The sequence below is a fragment of the Gallinula chloropus genome (genome assembly GCF_964237585.1).
Source record: "Gallinula chloropus genome assembly, chromosome: 7".
Taxonomy (NCBI): domain Eukaryota; kingdom Metazoa; phylum Chordata; class Aves; order Gruiformes; family Rallidae; genus Gallinula; species Gallinula chloropus.
Window position 1 is genome coordinate 16591651 of NC_140092.1, and position 21009 is coordinate 16612659.

At 40.2% G+C, this 21009-nt stretch overlaps 1 protein-coding gene across 1 annotated transcript in view; it reads left to right on the top strand.

Moving 5' to 3' along the window:
* Nucleotides 1-12380, top strand: part of GABRB1 (gamma-aminobutyric acid type A receptor subunit beta1) — a gene marked incomplete at both ends in the record, with an annotated part of 124541 nt that extends 112161 nt beyond the window's left edge. The window contains 4 exons of the mRNA XM_084266964.1: nucleotides 2601-2738; nucleotides 2850-3002; nucleotides 4326-4576; nucleotides 12033-12380. Of these exons, the coding sequence (XP_084123090.1) occupies nucleotides 2601-2738; nucleotides 2850-3002; nucleotides 4326-4576; nucleotides 12033-12380 (890 nt within the window). The remainder of the gene's footprint in view (nucleotides 1-2600; nucleotides 2739-2849; nucleotides 3003-4325; nucleotides 4577-12032) is intronic.
* Nucleotides 12381-21009: the final 8629 nt, after the last annotated feature.

The window sequence follows — 21009 nt, forward strand, 5'->3', positions numbered from 1 at the left end:
AGGTTTCTTAATTCACATCACTATGGCTCCTTACTCAAAGGCACAGCCCACTTCAAAAAGGTGTGATCTGTCCTCTGCTCATTGTTCAGAGCTGAGATCCACTCCAGTTTTTAAACTACAGTCAGCTATCTTCCTCTAGAGTTTGCTAGTTTGGAAAGCAAACAGCAATGCCAACACCTGTGGAACAAGAGGGCCTCCAAATCCTGCACCTATGAGCCATTGTGAGACTCTCACACACCCAGAACAACGTGCAAAGCACATAGCAAAGGGAATCACACAACACAAAATCATACCACATCTCCATAAACGGAGAGCCTACACCTTGTTAGTGTCTAGCAGAATTATTACAATGACTGTCAAGGAAGTCATGGTTGTGCTGAGGCTCTTTGTACACAAACCCACAAGAAGATATTCCTGCTTAACTACTCTTTGAAAAAGAGAACAAAATGAATGCTCCTGATTGAAAAATGTCACTATCTCTTTTTCATCATTTACCCCAGCTTTACCTAGCATAAATTCAAGGAACAAGACAGCATATTAGAAACTGTGGTAGCTCACACAAAATTAATTTTTTGCAGTATCTGGAAGTCTTTTTAAACATGCAAAGGTTAAAGACATGGCTTACGAACAGTGATGACTTATCATCTGAAAACTTCCATGCTAGGTTCTTCCTTTTAGTCAAGTGACTTTCCAAGACTAGTGAAAAACACATTTGACTACATCACAAAACTCTCATAATCTGTTTTTTACAGAGGTCCAGCATCACCACACACTATACCAGTAGCATGGCACAATCCTTTTCTAGGAAGTTGCGCCTGTTTTCTTTTTGAAATCTGCCCTGTGATATCCCAGGTGTTTATTTGGCACCATTGTGGTTTTAATAACTAAATCTATAATAGTTCACCTTTGGGGAAGTGAATTTTATCTGCAGGAGATGCCCAAAGTACTCTGTCTTCTGGGTAGTACTGCATCTTTCTTTTTTATGCTAGGCCCTAAAGACAAAGAAATAGCTAAAGGTGTTACCTCACATAAAGGATATCTGTGTGGTACTGAGTCTACTACCCTTTCAGTATGAGATGATAGTTTACCATTTGCTGGTTTGCTCCATCTTTTTTAAATAGGGAACACATTCCAAGAGAGATTTGTTTTTTTCAAATACAGATTTGCAAGTAAATGAAGTTAACACTTCCCTGAAAATCTTAGCCTTGGCCTTTTAAACAGACTTGGCAGTCTTCATTCCCTCCTTCAATCATTCTGTATTGCACCTTATACAGGGCTCCTGTTGGCCCCATGATTTGTGTGCAATACCTTTGAAGTGTTGTGGGACTCACATCTCTCTACCAAACAGCTGCCTTGACCTTTTGCAGTGAAAAACTTTTGTCTTCTACCTGAAAGAAATGAAAACCAGCCAAGCAGAGCCCCCTGTGTGACAGCCCAGGAATGGTTATTTCAAAAAAAGTAGCATAAGTAATGGGAAGCATTAGGCATTTTAAGCAAACTGCTGTGGTGTGCATCACACAGGTCAGTGTGGTTTCAGGAACAATTCAACGGGTTATCAACCCGTGGTGCTGAGCAGTTCACAAAGAAGATAATGTGAACACTTACCCTTGGTCAGCTCATCAGTGTGTGTTTGCATCACAAGATAGCTGTTCGTGGGCTTTCCAAGCAGCCTCTTGAGCCTGGCAGCAAGTTGTGAGAGCTTCTCCCATTGTCACCAGGGAAACTATGACCCCATTCTGCGTGTGCTCAGCCTGTGGAGATGAGGCTGTTACCAGGCACTATCACACATCTCAGGACTAATTTCCCTAGCTAGAAACTGCATCACCAGTGTGTATGAAAGGATAAGTTCCTAACTCTGTAGAGGCTTCTGATGCTACGGTTGGTTCTACTCAAAACTACTGTCACGTTTTCTAAAGCTTTGAGTTCAAACACATGTTATTTGATCTGTGTTATATGATTTAAACCTTTTTAGGTCTAGCACCTGGAAGAAAAGTCTAAAATTAGATGAGGTGTTTTTCTCTCCTTTGGTAGATGTCTGGAGGAAGTAGTAAAATGTAATAAATTGGAACCAGTTTAAGTATTATGCTGCATAAATATCAAAAGGATACCTACAGCTCTGACAGACATTGTCAGGTAATAAATAGTACAGGCACCTGAATTCTTCTAGAATCATCTTTGCTTCCACTGGCTCCAAACTCTGTATTTTGTCACAGCCAGCATAGGAAATCCAGTGCAAAGCTGGGAACTGAACCTGGTTTTACTATCAGAACTCCTCTTAGAGAGTTTAAAAGTTTCACCGGTATTCACTGTTAGCAAATCGAGCAATTCAAGCCTGCACAAAAAATAGTAGTATTAGAGCTAGCTAAAAACTGATCTTTAATCTTAAATTCTGTCCTTGTTTCCTGCCTTCTCCCTTTCCACTCCTAGGAGCTGCCCCTGGGCACAGAGGAGGCTACACGGCTTCTGTATACAGAAATATCACTTGACAGAAGGCTGAATTCCTCATTAACGGCAACTGCTTCTACTTTAATGGCAACTATTTAAGCCAAGTAATAAAACAAAAAAGAAAAATCAATAATTAAATTTTGCCTCTGTTTCAGATGGATACACTACTGATGATATTGAATTTTACTGGAATGGAGGAGAGTCGGCAGTAACAGGAGTTAGTAACATTGAGCTCCCACAATTTTCTATTGTTGATTACAAGATGGTATCAAAGAGAGTGGAATTTACAACAGGTAAGCACTGGCTAGTTAAAAAAGGTGTGTCCCCCCCCTTCCCCAACTAAGAAACATCAGTATCTAACTTTTCTCAGGCATTAGTCACACTATATGACTCCTCTCTTTCAGGAGCATATCCTCGATTATCCCTTAGCTTCCGGCTTAAAAGAAATATCGGCTACTTCATTTTGCAAACCTATATGCCTTCCACGCTGATCACAATTCTCTCGTGGGTATCTTTTTGGATCAATTATGACGCCTCTGCAGCCAGAGTTGCTCTAGGTAACTTCTTTTCAAAGCCGCTGATCAACATAGATACTTGTTGCCTTTGAATACAGTAGCACCAAATCCATGCAGCTGATTGCAGCAGCATTAATTGTGATCTTCCATGTGCAGTGAGGGTCTTTGCTGTCAGGAAGGCAGGCAGATATCACCTTGCCTGCATCTGAAGTTCTTGCTCTGCAGTTCAGTTGAGATCCTGACTGGCTTCCACTTGCCATTATGGTCTTTGGATCAGGCCAAAAGTATTTTGCTTCCAAACTGAAGCGTAAAGGTCTAATTCACATATCTGAGGGTACCTACACTTTCATTGACGTTTAAAAGCATCCTCACAGGCCAGGCGTGGTTGGAAGGAATATACTAGGTCCTACTGACATCAGTGGAGATACACCAGCTTACATCAAATAAGCCTATTTTACCTACATAGCCATTCTCTATACCACGTTCCTTCCTACAACTTTCCATAAGAACCAAGATCTTCTGCCACCACCAGTGCTTTAAGGCAGAGAGGCTTTTCAAATACTAATGCCAGGAAAGCCATGTTGTTGCACCTCTATTTTGTCCCACCTCTCTGTAAATTCAACCAATTACACCTGTGCCTAGAGCTATCATATAGATGCATTAAGGACCTGTGATTAAAACAAACTAAAGAAATAATTTTATCTGGCTGAAACTAAATGCACCCCAAAAAAAAAAAAACTATTAAAAAAATCCTGCAATGATGGATAACACAATGAGATGGGAATGCTTTACTTGCAAGCATCCCTTTAACAGGAAGAGCTGTTTTAGTACAAGCAAATCACTTTCTTGTCACCAAAGATCATCACTTTATCATAAAGCTTCCCTTTCTCCTTTCAATCCTCTCTTTTCAGTCCAAAGGTGGATACTGCAGGTCCCCAGAGCAATGCAAGCCACCTTACGGGGTCAAGCAGGGCTACTGCAGTAAATAAAGTGAGAAGCATTCCCTCACATAGAAAGAGCAGCAACCAACTCTTTGCTGTCCAGGTCAGCTAACACCACACTCCCTAGCAGAGTTACTGTAAAAATTAAAGGCAGGATGTATCAAGATAGCCTGGGCTTTTGAAAGGTATTTTGTTCACACTCTGTTGCATAGAAAGCCAAGGATGGTGCTAGCAGCAGCCCTGCAAAAATATCCTCCTTTCCAGCCCTGCAGAATGCATCCCCTTGGCTACTAAGAATCCAATCATGTAATTAAACTAACTGCATGAGAAATGCATGACAGTTGGGCAGGGCTGCCATCAGGCCTTTCACACTCAGATCTTCTTCCCTGTCTTGTAAGTCAATGACTTTTTCTTCCTTTTGCAGGAATCACAACTGTGCTGACCATGACCACCATCAGCACCCACCTCAGGGAGACCTTGCCAAAGATCCCCTACGTCAAGGCAATCGATATTTACCTGATGGGATGTTTTGTGTTTGTGTTCCTGGCCTTGCTGGAATATGCCTTTGTAAACTACATATTCTTTGGAAAAGGACCCCAACGTCAAAAAAAGGCAGCAAGCAGGGCAGGACATGCTACAGGCAAGAGGAGCAGACTGGAAACAAACAGAGCCCAGGTAAAATGTTCAAAGCTAGCTTTACAAACACTGCTTCTGCTGTGACAATGTTGATGCATGTGATGATAGAGACAAATGCAGTTTGAACATGTATGCAGAGGCATTTAAGATTGTCTGGAGAAAACACATTTTAAGGAGATAACAGCAACATATGGTTTGTTCCATCTTCAACTGAAAGCAGAGTTAGAAACTACAGAAAATGCAAATGTGTATTTAGAACAAGCATGTTTTTGCAGCTCAGAAGAAATACAAAGGGTACAAGGAAGTTAAATATTTACCATTTCAGCTACATATTTCTTTACTACAGAAGAAATGTTTATTACATAGTTCTTCTTTACACACTTACAGAAACTTCACCAAAAATAGATAGCAAAGATAGATACTGCTGCTTCAGTGAGTCTTGAATGAAGCACAGACCACCGAGCTTCCAGGAATGCACAGAGGGTGCTTCTAGGTTGTAACAGATGACACACCTGTCAGGATTTTTCCCTCAGGCTAAAACCAAGCATACCACTGCTACTCCCTTTCAAAAACCAAGCCAGGAAAACTCCAGCAAGTAATACCACAGGCATTTTTTTTTAACAGGGAAAAGTTTAATTTAGCAGTACAACACTGAACACTTGCAAACTTACATAAACTTATTCCATTTTTTCCAGTTTTTCAGAAATAAACACTTCCCTCAGGTGTTTTCGGCCTAGTCTGACTCAGAGAAAAATACACATCCTAATGAGCCAATAATTTTCTCTGTTCTCTACTTTCCTTACAATATATTATATTCAGGTATTAATGAGATCTTGCCCAGGCTGTCCTATAAATTTCTGTCCTGTTTTGGCCTGAGGTGATAACATGTCACCAAAGCTAAATTTGAGCCCTCTGTTCAGCTTGAAGAATGAGACAAACACATAAAACTCAAACAGGTAAGACTTCAGCTTGATGGATGATAGCAATTTTACACACATGTCAGGAAGCACATTTCCGAAACACTGTGATAATTTATTAGTTCTGGAGTTGTGTCTTGTGTCCCAGCATCACACCGCTACAGCTGGGCATTGTGCACAGAGTTGTCATGTGCTTAGTCTCAGTGAACTCATGAGCACATTAAAAGTCCTCACCTGCATGTACCTCCTGTCCCAATGTAAAGGAGATGCTGTAGTACAGTGGGTGCACAAACCCAGTTCAGGCTTGCAGCAGTCTTCAAGGTCCCACAAAGTACTGTCCTCCACACAGCAGGGGAGATAAGCCACCCCATTATGGATGGTTGTGTGCAGACACTGTCTATCCATTCCTATGGAAAATAAGGATGGGGAAAAAAGCCAACAAACCCCACCAACTCTGACCAGTCACTTCAACAGCTCCTGAGATAACCCAGCCTAGGTGAGAAGGAGCACAGCAAGGGTTCACGATGAAGAGGGAAGCAACACATCTCCAGAAGTCAGCCTTGGCTACATGGGCCCCAGTGCACTGACCTGAGGAAAGGATGAGAAAATGTGAAGACTAAGAATGCAGGTAAGCTCTTTTTCCTATCTATTTAGAGAGCATTTAGCAAAAAGTCCTAACTCATAACTAAAAGCTTTTGTCTAAATGTTAAGCTGGCAAAGATTACGCCAAGACCAGCCCTCAGAATGGGGTAGAAAATATTTACCACCGCGCTTGAACCTTTCAAAGCACCACGTGCATACACCAGCCTTTTCCTGACAGAAAACAGAAGGCCCACATGCTTGTGCACACTTTGTACCAGGATTTGTGAGTGTTCACACTTTAGTTTGCAATTCCAGACTGAGAATGCTTTAAGCGAACAGACTGCTTCCTCCTGTATGGTGCAGGCTTGTGATGTTAGATACACACATACACACACATATATATACTTTCACATATCACACACATGAATAGGTATCAGTGGATTTTGTTATCCCACTGGAGATACATTGCTGTAGGACCTTGTGAGCATTCATTTTGTTCAGCATGCAAATGCTGATGTCCACCAGCTGCATTTCTGTCTTCAGCAGGCAGACCACACGTGACCGGAGCAGCAGGACACAGTAAGGTTGTGTGACCTCAAGTGAAGGCAGCTCCCAGTCCCCCTCCATCATGATTTGAGCTTTTTCACTGGTATTATGACATCTGTGCCAGAGCAGGGGAAAGGTTTTTTGAGCACAAAACAAGCACAGCTGTAAGTATATACAGCTATAGGATAGTTTTTTCCCCCTACTATTCTTGACCCATAGCACTTAGCCATACAGGGACCTATAACCAGTAGAAGATATGTAACCATGCTTCCTCTCTTTGTGCCAGGTGAAGACATTGGTCATTCTCATCTGACCTACAACTCCTGCAACTAAAAAAATTCAGTCCTTCACTAAATGACAAAAACTTCAACACTCAGCAACACCGACTGTGATATTAACACAGTATAGAGAAGACCAGGTGGAAAATGAAACCATACTGCTGTTTCATATGTGGCTCCTCCTTGCTCTACAGACCAAAGAATGTGGAAATAAAGCCCCTCCATTTTCACAAATTATGCCCTTTTAATTTTTAATATGCAAAATATATTCATTTGTAGTAAACAAACTTTGTTTCTTTGAATAAAGCATAAAGTCTACTTACATCTCTTTGTCCATTTGTCAGAGCTATGTATCACTGAGGAAACCACCATTATTGTGGAGAAATAGGGCAAACCACCCAGCAAGAAAATATTTAGACAGTCCATGAATGCAACCACTTCTGTTCCCCCAGACGACTGTAATGTGAATAATCATTACACAGAAGATGTCTCTTAAGCATGAGAAAGAGATAGGATGCAAACATGATGCAAGTGGGAAAAGGGCTGAGCCATCCAGGGGTTCATAAATGGCAACACAAAGCAGGTGGAAAAGTCTATTGTTCCCCATTTCTGCACAGCATCACTCCTTCCTATCAAACCTTCTGTGAACCACAAAACACGTGGGGTGAAAAGCCAGAGACCAGACACAGGCTCTGAGGAAAACATACAATTTTCCAGTACAGTGGGTACAGGAAGGAGACAAAGGAGGGAGCTTGTAACCACACAACTAGCTCAACCTTCAAAGAAATCTGAACCTGAATAAGTATATCCCTGCTGAGCACAGCCTGTTCCTTTGCAAATCAGATAGTGGTAACACTGCTGCATTTGTCCCAACAAGACAAATGAGTAACACGGCCCTGAATCATCTCAAGAGAAAGAAAAGATGGTTTTGTATTGTATTTGTATTCTGACCTTTTTATCTCCCAACAGTTAATGTAAAAAATGTAGACAGGTAAAAACCCATTCCAGACAGCACTAAGTATTTGAGACCAGCTATCTGTCAAGGAATGTCAACATAATCCCCTGTACTCAGCTCTGGTGAGGATGCCTCTCAAGCACTGTATTCAGTTTTGGGCTCCTCACTATAAGAAGGACATTGAGATGTTTGAAGGTCTCCAGAGAAGGGCTACAAAGCTGGTGAAGGGTTTAGCAGACAAGTCTTATGAGGAGCAGCTGAGGGAAGAGGAGACTGAGGGGAGACCTCATCGCTCTCTACCACTACCTAAAAGGTGGTTGTAGCAAGGTGGGGGTGGGTCTCTTCTCCCAAGTAACCAGTGATAGGATAAGAGGAAATGGCCTAAAGCTACATCAGGAGAGGTTTAGGTTAGGATATTAGGAAAAATTTCTTTACTGAAAGGGTTGTCAGGTATTGGAACAGGCTGACCAGGGAGGTGGTTGAGTCAAACACCTCAACCCTGGAAGTGTTTAAAAGAAGAGTAGATGCTGTACTTGGTGACTTGGTCTAGTGTTGGACCTAGTAGGGCTGAATAGATGGTTGGACTCAATGATCTTGAAGGTCTTTTCTAACTGAAAGCATTCTGTGGTTCTATGATTCAGTACTCTTCCCCTAAAGCTGACTGACTGCTTTTTATGTGGCCAGCACAGGACTGTTGTTTTGTGTTTTTTTAATTAGTCTAACTATTTTACACCTGCAATATCATTCGATGCTCCTAAACAGGAAACTCATTTTCAAAGTAAACATACAAGCCAGATTATTTCCTTTTGTAATGTTTCCTAAGCACACATCAAGGCTTTTCCATCACTGATGAAGATTCACACACAGAGATAAATATAGATACAGATATAGATATATATTGGTGTATACACACACGTGTACACACCTGTGCTGATTTAGGCTGTAGTTAGTTCCAGTGCAAAGGAAGAATTAAAAATCCACAAACTCAATACAGATGCACACTCAATGTATATGCATATGTCATTACAAGAAGCACCACCACATACATGCACCTGAAGAGTATTTGAACCTGATAATTATACCAGATGATAAACACATCAGCTTTAGATGCTTTGACACCCTCCTCACATTTTCTTCATATGTTCAAAACCACAAACAAACAAAAAAACCCAATTCTTCAGGTTTCTACAACTTCAGGCAAAATTCACACATTGCACAAACAAGGCAAAGCATATATGTTCATGTAAGCACACAGTTAGGCTCAGAATATCTGTTAAGCAAGAAAACCTGTTTTCATCTGAACAATGGTTATCTTATGGGATAAAATTTAGGGCATTACAGTTAAGGAACAACAAGGTGGTATGTGAAGAATAAATGTGTTGCATCTGAGCAAGGAAGAGCTACCTTGGGCTTGATATGGCTCATCTTTCCTACCTAAGGATGGGACTGAGATACTCTGATCCTAAGCAGGCAGCCAGCTAGTGGGCCAGAAAACTGAGTAGACAGAGCCTTGTCTCTTCCACCCCCCTTATTTGTTACACCATCCAATGCAAATGTGTCAAAGACTGTACAACTGCAGTACATACCTGATGTGAGGAAAGCGTCTCATCACTCAGCAAGCCCCAGGTTACCTTATATTAAGGGGGGGAGGAAAGATTTTAAGAGAGAAAGTGTACAGCTTTTACTGTGCAGATATTTGTTGTTATTTCATTTGAACATAAACAAAACTAGTAACAAGTCTCTGCTGGAGAACCCTGAATTTGTATTTTTCCCAGATTTCTACAGGAATTTGTAGAATTCCTGTGCTTCAGTAACAAAACCTTACCTGCACAAGTTTTAAGAATATTTTGGAGTGAACTTCAGTATGTTCTAAAAGGTTTCTTAATGATGTCAGAAATTAACTATCAGTCCATCCTCATGTCTCAGACATATAAGAGCTTATATACTTCTCTGAGCTAATTTATTCAAGCTCAGTATAAGGCTCTTTGCTGTGAATTGCAAAGACTGCAATTCAATGACTGAATTGCTCCGTGATGTATACAGATCACCCTGCCTAAAATGATTTAAATAAAACTCATTTTAAAATATAGCAGGTTCATTCATAACACTTAAAGTGGGAACTCATATGCTGCTTGGCTTATAATAAACTGTCAGGGTGTATTAGCTTAAGAAACATCCCTATTAATCACTTTAGATTGGAGGCTGTTATGAGTTGTCTTCACAAAAGAGAAGCCGTAATAACTGCTTAATGATGCTTGTGCTACTGGTACTACTATTATAACACTCAAGTCAATTACCTTAGATTATGTAATCAAAGGCAGCTATTTTTTAAAACTGGGAAGAAAAGGTTGACCTATAAAAACTACTGACAATTAATTACAAAATTATATTTTTTTAACACAGAGACAACTCTGAGATCATTACTTTTTCCACAGAATATGTCAGAACTTAGGAGTAAGGAACAGCCCCCTGGGAAGTAGGAACCCCTACCTTAGACACTCCTTCTGCCTAAATTTGAAGACTTGACCTAAAAATTATCAACTGGGTAGCCCATATCTGAAGTAAAGACTGCAAACACCATGCTGGCTTGTGACCAGCTGGTCCCTCTAGCCCAGAATATGTGAGCTCCTCTCACCGAAACAGTGGTGGGAACTGGGATGTTCCCACTAAAGGCTCATTTCAGCATGCACAGAATCATTGCCAAGCCTGACTACAGCATTTCCTATCTGTGGTGACTTATTACCCTGGGTCTCCTGGGTGGGTTTTGCTCTAATAGCCCCTTATCTTCTTTGTTTTCAGTTAGTAAGTACTAAGACTGGCACAGTGTAAATACTCCAGCAGTCATCACAGAAAGTCATCTCCTTCCGGCAGTGGGAAGGAACATCTTCCATGCTGCCAGGTGGAACTGAGGTTCTCTCTGGCTTCCAGCTTTCCTCCGCTGCAACCCCCAGAGACTGGATTTCCCATGTACTCTGCTTGGAGATTTTTCTTGAACCTACCTCAAATCTGCTGTAGGCTATTATACTGTTCCCTAGCTCTGCTGTGTCTTGCTAAAAAACTAAAGCTCAGAGCACAAAGCATTGCATACCGCTGGTGCTTCACAAGGCCAGATACTGTCAATGAGTAATTCTTCTGGGGTAGGTCCAGTGCCACAGTTTACAAACCAAAAATTTAACTCAAGACTCAAAGTGAAGTCTTTGAAGTTTCATTTAAGATGTCTGTGTCCTGTATGTATTTCCCTCAGAGGAGCTACAGTGGATTTTTAAATGTCTTGGAATTTGAAGCAACTAAGAATTCTTTAAGGAGAAGTCAGGAGCCATCCTGGAAACACTAAAAAACTTCTCCTAAAAGATGTTTTACTACAAACATGTAGAAAACTGAAGATGAAGGAGAAGATAAACACTTTGCAGCCATTCATGGCTATTTACATTCATATATAAAATATCTTATATAAATATATACAGGTATTGTTTACACCAGACATGTACATACTGGTTGCAGTTTCCAGTTCTTTCCTCAGTGCCCTGTCCAACTAACAGTACAAATAAAGTAAGTGATAAGCATACCTGAATCAACTGCTTCTGGTATTGACATAGAAAAATGCAACTGCATGTGAGGTCTCATTGAGTAATGTGGATTATTCTATCTGCATGTGTGGAAGTTAATGATATGCTGTGGGGAGCAGAGATTTCCATCCCTGCAATACAACAATTCTCCAAAATTATTTCTTATCACAAGTGTTATTACAATAACTGACAAAACACACATGTACCTGCATGTTCTTCTTATGATGAACCCATTGTTACAATATTGATCTTGAAACTAGCCTACAGCACTAAAACTGTATAAAATTGACAGAAAGCCACATTTATTTTTTTCACCTTGAGTACATGTAAGTTTAGGGTGTCAGGTCACCAGTCATTAAAACTCAGTATTCCATAAAGACCATGATCTAAGTTAAAGATAAAATTAGGAAACACTTTACAGGGGATAAGTAACTGAATCAAAAGGTCCCAGGCCAAAGACCTGGGTAAACATGGAAGACACTTAGATGCCAAATGGATAATTTCACACCAGTCAGGAAACCGTATTTTCACTTCCATCAATATCCAACTGCCACTAGAGTACCTTGGCAGGAGAGCCAGAAGGTACCTGTCCATCTGGGAGACACCTTGGGCTGAGGAACTTGTCTAATTCACATTCCTTCCTTGACACAGGTTGATCCCCATGGAAACATGCTGCTTAGCCCACTTGAAATACGAAATGACGTCAGCAGCTCAGATGTGCTCACAAGCCTCCACGGCCCCCGCACCACCACGTACACGTACGACAGTGCCAACCTGCAGTACAGAAGAGCCACTTCCAGCAGAGACCTCTACAGTAGGAGCAGTCTGGACAGGCACAGGCTTCATAAAAAAGGACGCTTGCGAAGAAGAGCATCCCAGATCAAAGTCAAAATCCCTGATTTGACTGATGTTAACTCCATAGACAAGTGGTCCAGGATGGTCTTTCCTATCACGTTTATTCTTTTCAATGTTGTTTACTGGCTGTATTATGTCCACTAATTTATGCAATAACATCACCATAGATTAACATCATTAGACTCATTTATTTTCCTTCTCAATTTCCTTAACTCTGGAGAACTGCAGTAGCCATAATGTTACATGTTCAAGGTAAGATACCCAACCATTGAATACTTTTAGATCTGAGCTTTCAAAACAAAACCAACAAACCAGCCTCACTACATTCATATCAGAATAGTACAGATGCTCTTAAAGAGCATCTGCAGCAAGAGCACTATTCCTTGATTTTCAGTTTGTGAATCACCCAGGACCTTCCTGTACCTCTTTATATCTTTAAGAAGAATAAAAATTAATCCTATTGTATTTCTCACCCCATATTGGCACCCCATAGCAACATGCTTCCAAACAAGACAGTAAAAGAACTTAAAGCAGTACTCACATCACAGTCTTTCAGTATTTAAAGCATAAAGACATTTGAATAAATAACTGTTTGAAAGATTATAACTATGCATCATACATCATTACAAAGTTAATAGTTATACTAGGAAGTATTTCCATAGTGTCTGTGAGAAGTACCACTCAAGGAGGTGTAAATCAGTTCACATTGTCAGAGGCAGGAATCTTCAAAAGACAGAAAGGGTAAGCAGAGACAAATCCCACTGAGTTTCCAACAAAGGAATCAGCTGACTGGATCTAACTGGAATTTTATTATTTCCACAAAGTAACAAAGTTGAAACTGATGAGAATAAATGTGTCATCTGTAATTTTCTATTAAAAAGTAGACAGCAAACATGCGTTTGTTCCTGGATGCAATTCCTAAGGGACACCCCAGCTCAAAGGTGGGCACTTTTCTTCACTCCCAGGTTTGCTGTGGCTGATAATTGCAACAATTCCTCCCAAAAGCCAGCAGATGCCTGAGATCTGAGAACTCTGCATATGGTTTCCTGCAGATTCCCTTACTCTGCTGAGGAACAGGAGATACAACTGAGCCTTAGGGTACACTGGTAATGTTGGTCACACTGCTACTGAGGAGCTGACTCTCCCCACTCACTGCTTATCACCTGACACAACTCCAGCCAAGGAGCCTCAGGCAAAGTGTTAGTAAACCACACACAACTGAGGAACAATACACAGTCATCTGTCTGTATCAAATCCATTTTCCTTCTCTATTGCCATTTTCCTCGCTGTGTCTGCACTATGGTACCTAACATGCCACTTCATTCAAATAGAATAGTATCAATCAGTTGAGTTTACTTTGCCTTGAAATTGTTTCCTACTTTCAGAAGAGTCAAAATACACAAGCCAAGAGTCTATTTCAGTACCAACATGACTGTTACAAATGACAGCTGGTACAGCAAGAAACATTGATCAGGACAGTCAGGAGTTCATAGGGACTACAAATGAGTGATGTGGAAAGCATCTTGTTGCCTGGCAGTAAGGTTAACTGATGACCTTATCACCAGATGACAACTTTTTAATCAGAACATAGTAATAAATTAAATAACTCTATGTTAGTGTTTGTCACATCCTGCAAGACCTGGAGCTCCTAATAGATCATGACCTGTTGCCCCTTCCCTTACTGTGTGCTGCAGGCTTCTGCAGAAAGAGTGTGATCAAACAACAAAGGAAAAAGGGATAATTTACTTGTTAAAAAATATAAGGCTGCAAAAGAGATTATAGTTTTCTTCTCTGAGTTCCAAAGTCCCAGTCTCATCCCAAATTTGAGGAGGCACACAGGTGGTCTCCTCAGCTGTCTTCTCTGCTACAACTCTCAACCTCCAGTCTGTTAAGGAGTTGTGCAATTTTAGCAGATAAACCAGTCACTGGGTACAACCTTAAGTAATTCAGGACAAATACTAATTCAGTCAAATGGCTCTTCTGAACAGGGTATAACTTGTATGCCTACCCTCACCCTAAAACAACTCCAATTAATTTTTCAACATTTGCACCATATCAGCAACAAAAATAAGAACTGTCACACATCATCCCTCATGGGGCATTTTGATTATTTTTTTTAGTCAAACTAAAATGTTTAGATCAAAAATATTTTCAAGCCAACAGAAGCATTTCATAAAATAATAGTTTATCATCAAATAAGCAATACCTAAGGAAATCTTGCTTGCTAAGCAAACTGAACTTCCCATAACTGAGAAAAAACAGCCCCAGGAGGAAGTCAGCAGTAGGGCTGTATATGCTCTCCATTCCAACCACACACCCCATCAAACAGTTTTGAAATCAATGAGCTAGCCCCAGACTTTAGAGAGCAAGCCATGAGCCAGTGAACTTGCCAGCTTTGTGGCCATACACAGAAATAAATTCAACACAAGCAACACGTTCTGCAGATTTGTAATGTAAGACTGAGAAAAACAACTATCAGTGACCCATATTTTCACATTACCTGATTTCCCACAGATAGACACAGACAGACCACAGGCCAGTAATTTGCCCCAGCAGCCCCAGTGGTGTGGAGACATTACCATCCCTCCTTACAGCTATAGCGGGCATTAGGAAGAGTCAACATCCAATTTGATACTGAAACAGGAATTTAGGTAATAAAAAGGATCCATTACCTTCTATTGTGAGAGTATAGATCAGGTTTGTAGGTCTTCAGCATGTTTTCTTGTAGGCTCCTAGCACCTGGATACAGAGTTTCTAGCTCAGGGATCATCCAGCTCGTTTCATGCACAGATGTTAGACACATGGGTTAAAAAAAAAATAGGGTATGGACCAGAAGAAGGGCCCTCAACAAACCAAGAACAGTGCAAATGCAAAACTCCTTCAGAACCCCATGTTCCAAAATAGCAAGGTCCACCCTCACGCATCAGGAGTCCTTCAACACCCACCACTGACACCAACCCCAGCCCTGCTGCCAGTTTTGAATGGCAGACACCAAGGCCAGGCTGCACTGAGCTGGAAGCCGCAATCTCAAGTGAGGATGCAACTGCCAGCCCTCTGAGCAAAGTTTTGCAGCAGGGCCAATAACCACACCAAATACAGAGGCAAGAGCCACTTACTGCAGGTTGGCAGTATCTTAGCCCAGAGCCAGCATCTCCTGCTTCCCACTGAGCTGCCATCTGCACATTTAACCACTAATTCTGGTAAAGAAAACAGAATTTGGCATAAAAGCTTGCAAGGTGCATTGGATTTAAACTAAAACCCCTTTCAAAGGCTTAAAAGAATTAAAAGCAAAACTTGGGAACAGGGTGCATAAACGTAACTAGCACACTTTCCCTCTTTCAACTACTTTTAGGGAAAAAAAAAAAAAAACAACCAACCAAAAAACCAAGAAAGCATTTCTCACTTGAGAACAATAGCCTGGCAGCAAGGAAAAGGCAGTGGTTGTTAGAGGCATGGGAAGGAAAAATTTGGTTACTTATGGGGCAGCCACATACATTGCCACCTGGAGCTAGGAATTAGTGGGTACTAAAGAAACACTACTTATTCCCATCAATAGGTTGGAGTCCTCTGGCTAGCTTTAAGCAACAGCATGAAAAATTCTGCAATGCTAAGCTCCATCACTTTAATAGTTAGTTTGCATGTCCTTAGGAACCAGGATAGATAAGGCCCTATTGCTAATTAGATTTCAGGTAAAGCCCCTTACAGTCTGTGCAGCAGTCTCCTGTAATTTGCACTGGAAGTCCTTGTTAGTTGAGTTTCCCATGGATATGAGCTTCTACTGTCTGGAGTGCGTGTGTTTGTGCGCATACCTAGGGGTATCCTAACAATGTTTTAATTCATTTGCAATTTCAACCAAAAGATAACAGAACAGTAAGCATCTATGAGACACTACATTCCTACAAATTTCAACAAAGCAGCTAGGTGAGCAGAAGGCAAAGCTCATGTAAGCTCACCCCTCTTCTCTGGCAGAGACAGACTCTGTGAACCCCAACCTTAGTCACAAAAAATAGTATTTTCAGTAAGCAGGAATATTTCTGACAACATTCCTGTGCATTATGCTACCACTGAACAACAGAGAATTTGCTGGTTCACCTTGTTCACCCTTCATGTTCCATACCCTTGTACTGCAAGTGGGGGACTTCCTGAAATAAAGCAAGGAAAGTTACCCAGGGCAGATGACTACTTGCCACCAGCTGCTTCTGGTTCCCATCACCAACAAACCTCTGCCCCTTCTCATGAGTTCCCACATACTGAGGATGTATTGCTAAGACTACCTTGGAACTACTAGTCAAAAAAAAAAAGGGGGGGGAAGGGGTTGTGTTATACCTGTTCTGTACAAAAATATTTTTAAATGGCTTCTGCATTGCAAAGCATAAAAAAATATCATGCCTGTGAGTGTATATTTCTTCCTATCTCCATGGGTACCCACCCTGCAGCACAAAGGCAGCAGATCACAGAACACTGAGCATTTCAACTTGTAATGATACCAAAATGTATATGCACAAGGTGAAAGAATTAAGAAACAAATGAGAAATATGATGTTTCTTAAAAGAAAACCACATGACTTTGTTCTACTTACTGTCTTGGACTGCAGAGTGAACCCTAATTGTTTCGTCTGCTCCTTGGCATACTTCTTAATTATTTTACAAGTAATTTTGAACCTACAACTGTTGCAAAAAACATCCCTTCTTGCCTTGCGTCGCTGCCAGTCTAAGAAAGAGCCTGGCAGTCATCCTTTCACACTTTTATTCCTGGCAAGATCCATTGAGTGTCATCACCAATAAGGAGCTAAGATAGTTACATGGCAACAGAAGCATGTCACCCTTCTTGAAACGGTCTCTGATCAATGTCTTTTAACTCACCACTGCCTATATCTGCAGTCTTAAAGAAAAGTATAAAATAGACATTACACCTCCAAAAATGTTTGCAAAAATACCACTTTCCTCTGGAAGATTATGCATTTCAGTGAGAGCATCAGCAACCTTTGCATCTGCAACGATATCAGTTTCCTTATTCGTGTCTCTGCAATGCCTTTTGCTGTTGTCTAGCTGACAACATATTACTTGATTTTTTAGATTTTCTGATGCAACTAACTGAATATCATGTGCAGGAGCAAACAGCAGCCACAAAGGTGGCAAATCTTCATTTGAAGAAAGAGCCGAGTGAGACTTTGGCACAAGAATTCAGGATTGGGTTTTGCAAAGGTCTACCATAGCAGTCCTCATCAGACCATCCAATGCTCTGGCTCCCATCTACAACAATATTGAAAGAAATACGGGAAATCTGAAACTTGTGCATTCCCAAGAAACAAAATTCCTTCTTTTAATGTAGTCAACAACAACAAAACAAATGTTATTTAATGTATATGATTGCTAGAAAACCTTGCCCCAAAAAAGCCCAACACCAAAGCAGTCTTTATGGACCTGTAGGTAGTTTCCAGTTAAAAAAGTCAGCACATCTTCCAATGTCCTTCATTAATGTATTAGTTAAATTAGCTGACTAACCTGATGCTAAAAAATAGCCACAGCCTTCTCAATGTAGGACTGGTACTAGCACATATGAAAAGTACCTCAAAGTAAAATTCCCAGTCACAAGTAATATGAAGAGTTGAACACCCAATACGTCACCCATGAACCACGTTCTGCTCCTGCAACTACTTCTCCACAGAGCAGCCTGCTGATGCAAACCACACAAGCTTGTAAAATCCAAAGGATGAATCCTTGTGGCATTTTCCCCCTTTTCTACGTTTTGGCAGTGCTCTCTTTCTGGAGTAGTCTTAAAGTATGCATAGACTATAGATTTACAGAGGGAAGTGCAGAATATTGCCACATGTAATTAAAGTGGATTTTAAAAACAAAAAAAAAAATCTTGATGTGCTTATGACAGCCTCTTCTGGTACCAGAAAAATAAAAATACCTTTATTTCTAATACTTCCTTGTAAATACTAATTCACAACTCAAAGTGATAGCAAAGTGCACATACTTCAGGACAAGGCATTACTGGCTCTTAAAATCCAGTTTTCACATAAATGCAGAGTCATGTTTCAGCATGTTTCTTATCTAATTCTTGCTCCAGAACTCAGAAATGTGTTTTTAAAAGGTCTGTATAAGCCTGTAGAACAAGTACTTCATGTCCACAATTGCTTTGTTGCAAAAGCAGATTTATTACAGTAGGCACATTCATACCAACAGCTTGCTGGTCAGATCCACTTCTGATTCACTCTAGTGTGCACCTAGATCAAAGCTGGGATGATTGATCATGAAAATTATGAATTTTCTGAAATCAAGGGAAGATTTCTATAAAATGAAGTGCAATGAATGCATGGCAATTAGCATTAGTTATACTTCTATACACGTCTGTATTTCCTATCAAGATATGCTGCATTTTCTGGTTCAAATAGCAGGTCTGTTAATGCAATGTGAATTTCTGTAGGTGCTTTTTACACCTTCATACAACTTGCCCATTCTAAGCACTATTTTTATTAGTACTTCTGGTTCAAAGAGCCTCCTGCATAAAGTTTTCTTTCTGATCATAATTACATGTTTAAGAGGTCTGTACATAGTACTTGCAAGACCACAGAGGTTTCACCAATACATTTATGATGGTTACTATCTTTTCATTTGCCCACTCAGCATCATAATCCCTCCGTGGCTTTTTGCTACTGGTGTGGTACCTGTATTTTAACTCTGGTCCCAGTGTACAGTTCCTCCAGGGCTGTAACATGTATTACAGTGCTCTGTCTTATGCACAAACTTCTGTATGGAAACTTAATGCCAACGTCCTTACCTAACCTCCAGTTCTTCAGCCTGGAAGGGAGCATGGCCAGCCATACTTGATAGACATGCTTCTGGCCACAGGAACTTGTTTTAGATATTTCCATTACATATATGTTTTCTCTTTTCATTACATTTTGATGTCTATCTTCATTCATTGAACCAGATGTTGAAGCTGCCATCAGTAGTTGAAAACTACTGATGCCATCAGGATTTTGTGAAATCTCCAGCTTTTTGCATTAATTTGGCCTGGTACAGTCTCCATAAATGCCTTATCTGTCACAACTGAAGACCTGGCTCGCTCCAGAAGTACCTACTTCTCAGAACAGACAGAATGAAACCATTTTCTGATAGATGGTACAAAGTACACAGCAACAAGCTCACTTCTTCATTGTGTTCAGTCCTTTTACTTTCTCCTCAATCACAGCCATTATGTGCCTTACAATAATAGTTCATTTCTGTAGAGATTTAAGGTCAGGACACAGGTTTCAAATGCAATTCCATGACAATTGTGTTTTAGCTGCTAGTTCTCAACTGCTTGTCAACTGGTGCTCTTCTTCTTAGCCATTCACATGGTGTTATGTCCCCTGTCAAAAACCAGCATTTTGATGGCTATATAAAAAAATACTCCAACTTTTCAATAAAGTCTAATGCCTTCAAGAAAAGCAGCTCATTGCATATTTACTGTTGTCACATCATAACAAAAACTGTCTTTTTAAAGCAAAATTCACTGCAAAAGGATCCTTCAGCCTTTCCTGTTCAATGCTGCTGTGAAGGACAGGACAAACATATGCAACCACATACTCTTAAAGTAGTAACTGTAAATTGATTTTTACATAACTTGCTGTAAAATTAAAATTAAATTATATAAACTTCTATAGTCCCTGCTACTAAGAAAAAGTCAGAAATATTTTTAAATAGAAAGCAATTTTTTTAAATGTAGATGCTATCAGCTAGATGTGTGGAAGATTTAGCAACCCAGGTTTCATACGTTGAGTGTAAAAATAGAAGTTATGCACTGTGGCCTTTTATTGTAGAGACAAGGTAGAACACTGCCGAAAAATTTCTGGCATTTTGCAACAATTAATCTTTGAAAATGAAGAGGTAGCAACACAAAAGTTCTCTTCAGCAATATACTGCAAAGTAAGTTTTAAACATTCACTGTAATATCCTTTGAAGTACACACTTTCTACATACCTGCTTTCTTAAATGTGTTCACAGTACCTCTATAAATTGTGTAAGTGGATCGGCACACAAGTATCTTCTATCCAAATGACATCCCAAACTTGATAGCATACATGCATATGAAATAAACTGCTGTTTGTTAACTCTGCTACTGTGAGTAAAAGGAATAGTTTTCAGTCCTTTTGTCCTAAATGATAAAAAGTGTGTCAACAATAAAATCAGTTAAAGATTTACCAAAAATTAAGCCTCTTTTCTGTACAGAAGCCCTTCAGCAACATAAGCTATACAGTACAATGAAAGCTATAGCACTTACACCTTCTATATGTATCATACAATCCATGAAGCATTTAAATGCATAAGGCAGTGTATTCGTTGGTCTATAAAGCATCTAGGTCTAGAGGAAAGGGAAAAGCAGAGTCAAATATACCTATGACTTGATCAATTTATTCCTTACACTCACAACTAAAGAACAGCACGCTCCTGAACATACTGGGCAACCAGTAGCGACTCTTTCCAGGATTTTTTTTTTATAAGTGTCATTAGCATATTAATTCCAACCTGATTTTTTTTTTTAGCTTGAATTTGGTACCACTTATGCAAGGTCTTTCCCTGTTATCTAATCCGTTACCAAATTTGCATTGCTCATGTATGTTCTAGACTACGATCAAGCCACAGCTCTCAAAGACTGATGCCCTTTTGCTGTAAGATACATTTTTCAGTTTTTCATTCTTATGACTCTTCACCCTTCTCCACTTTCTCATCTTTTTGAATTGCTGACACTGAACAAGCACATCTGAATGCATGTACCAGTACCA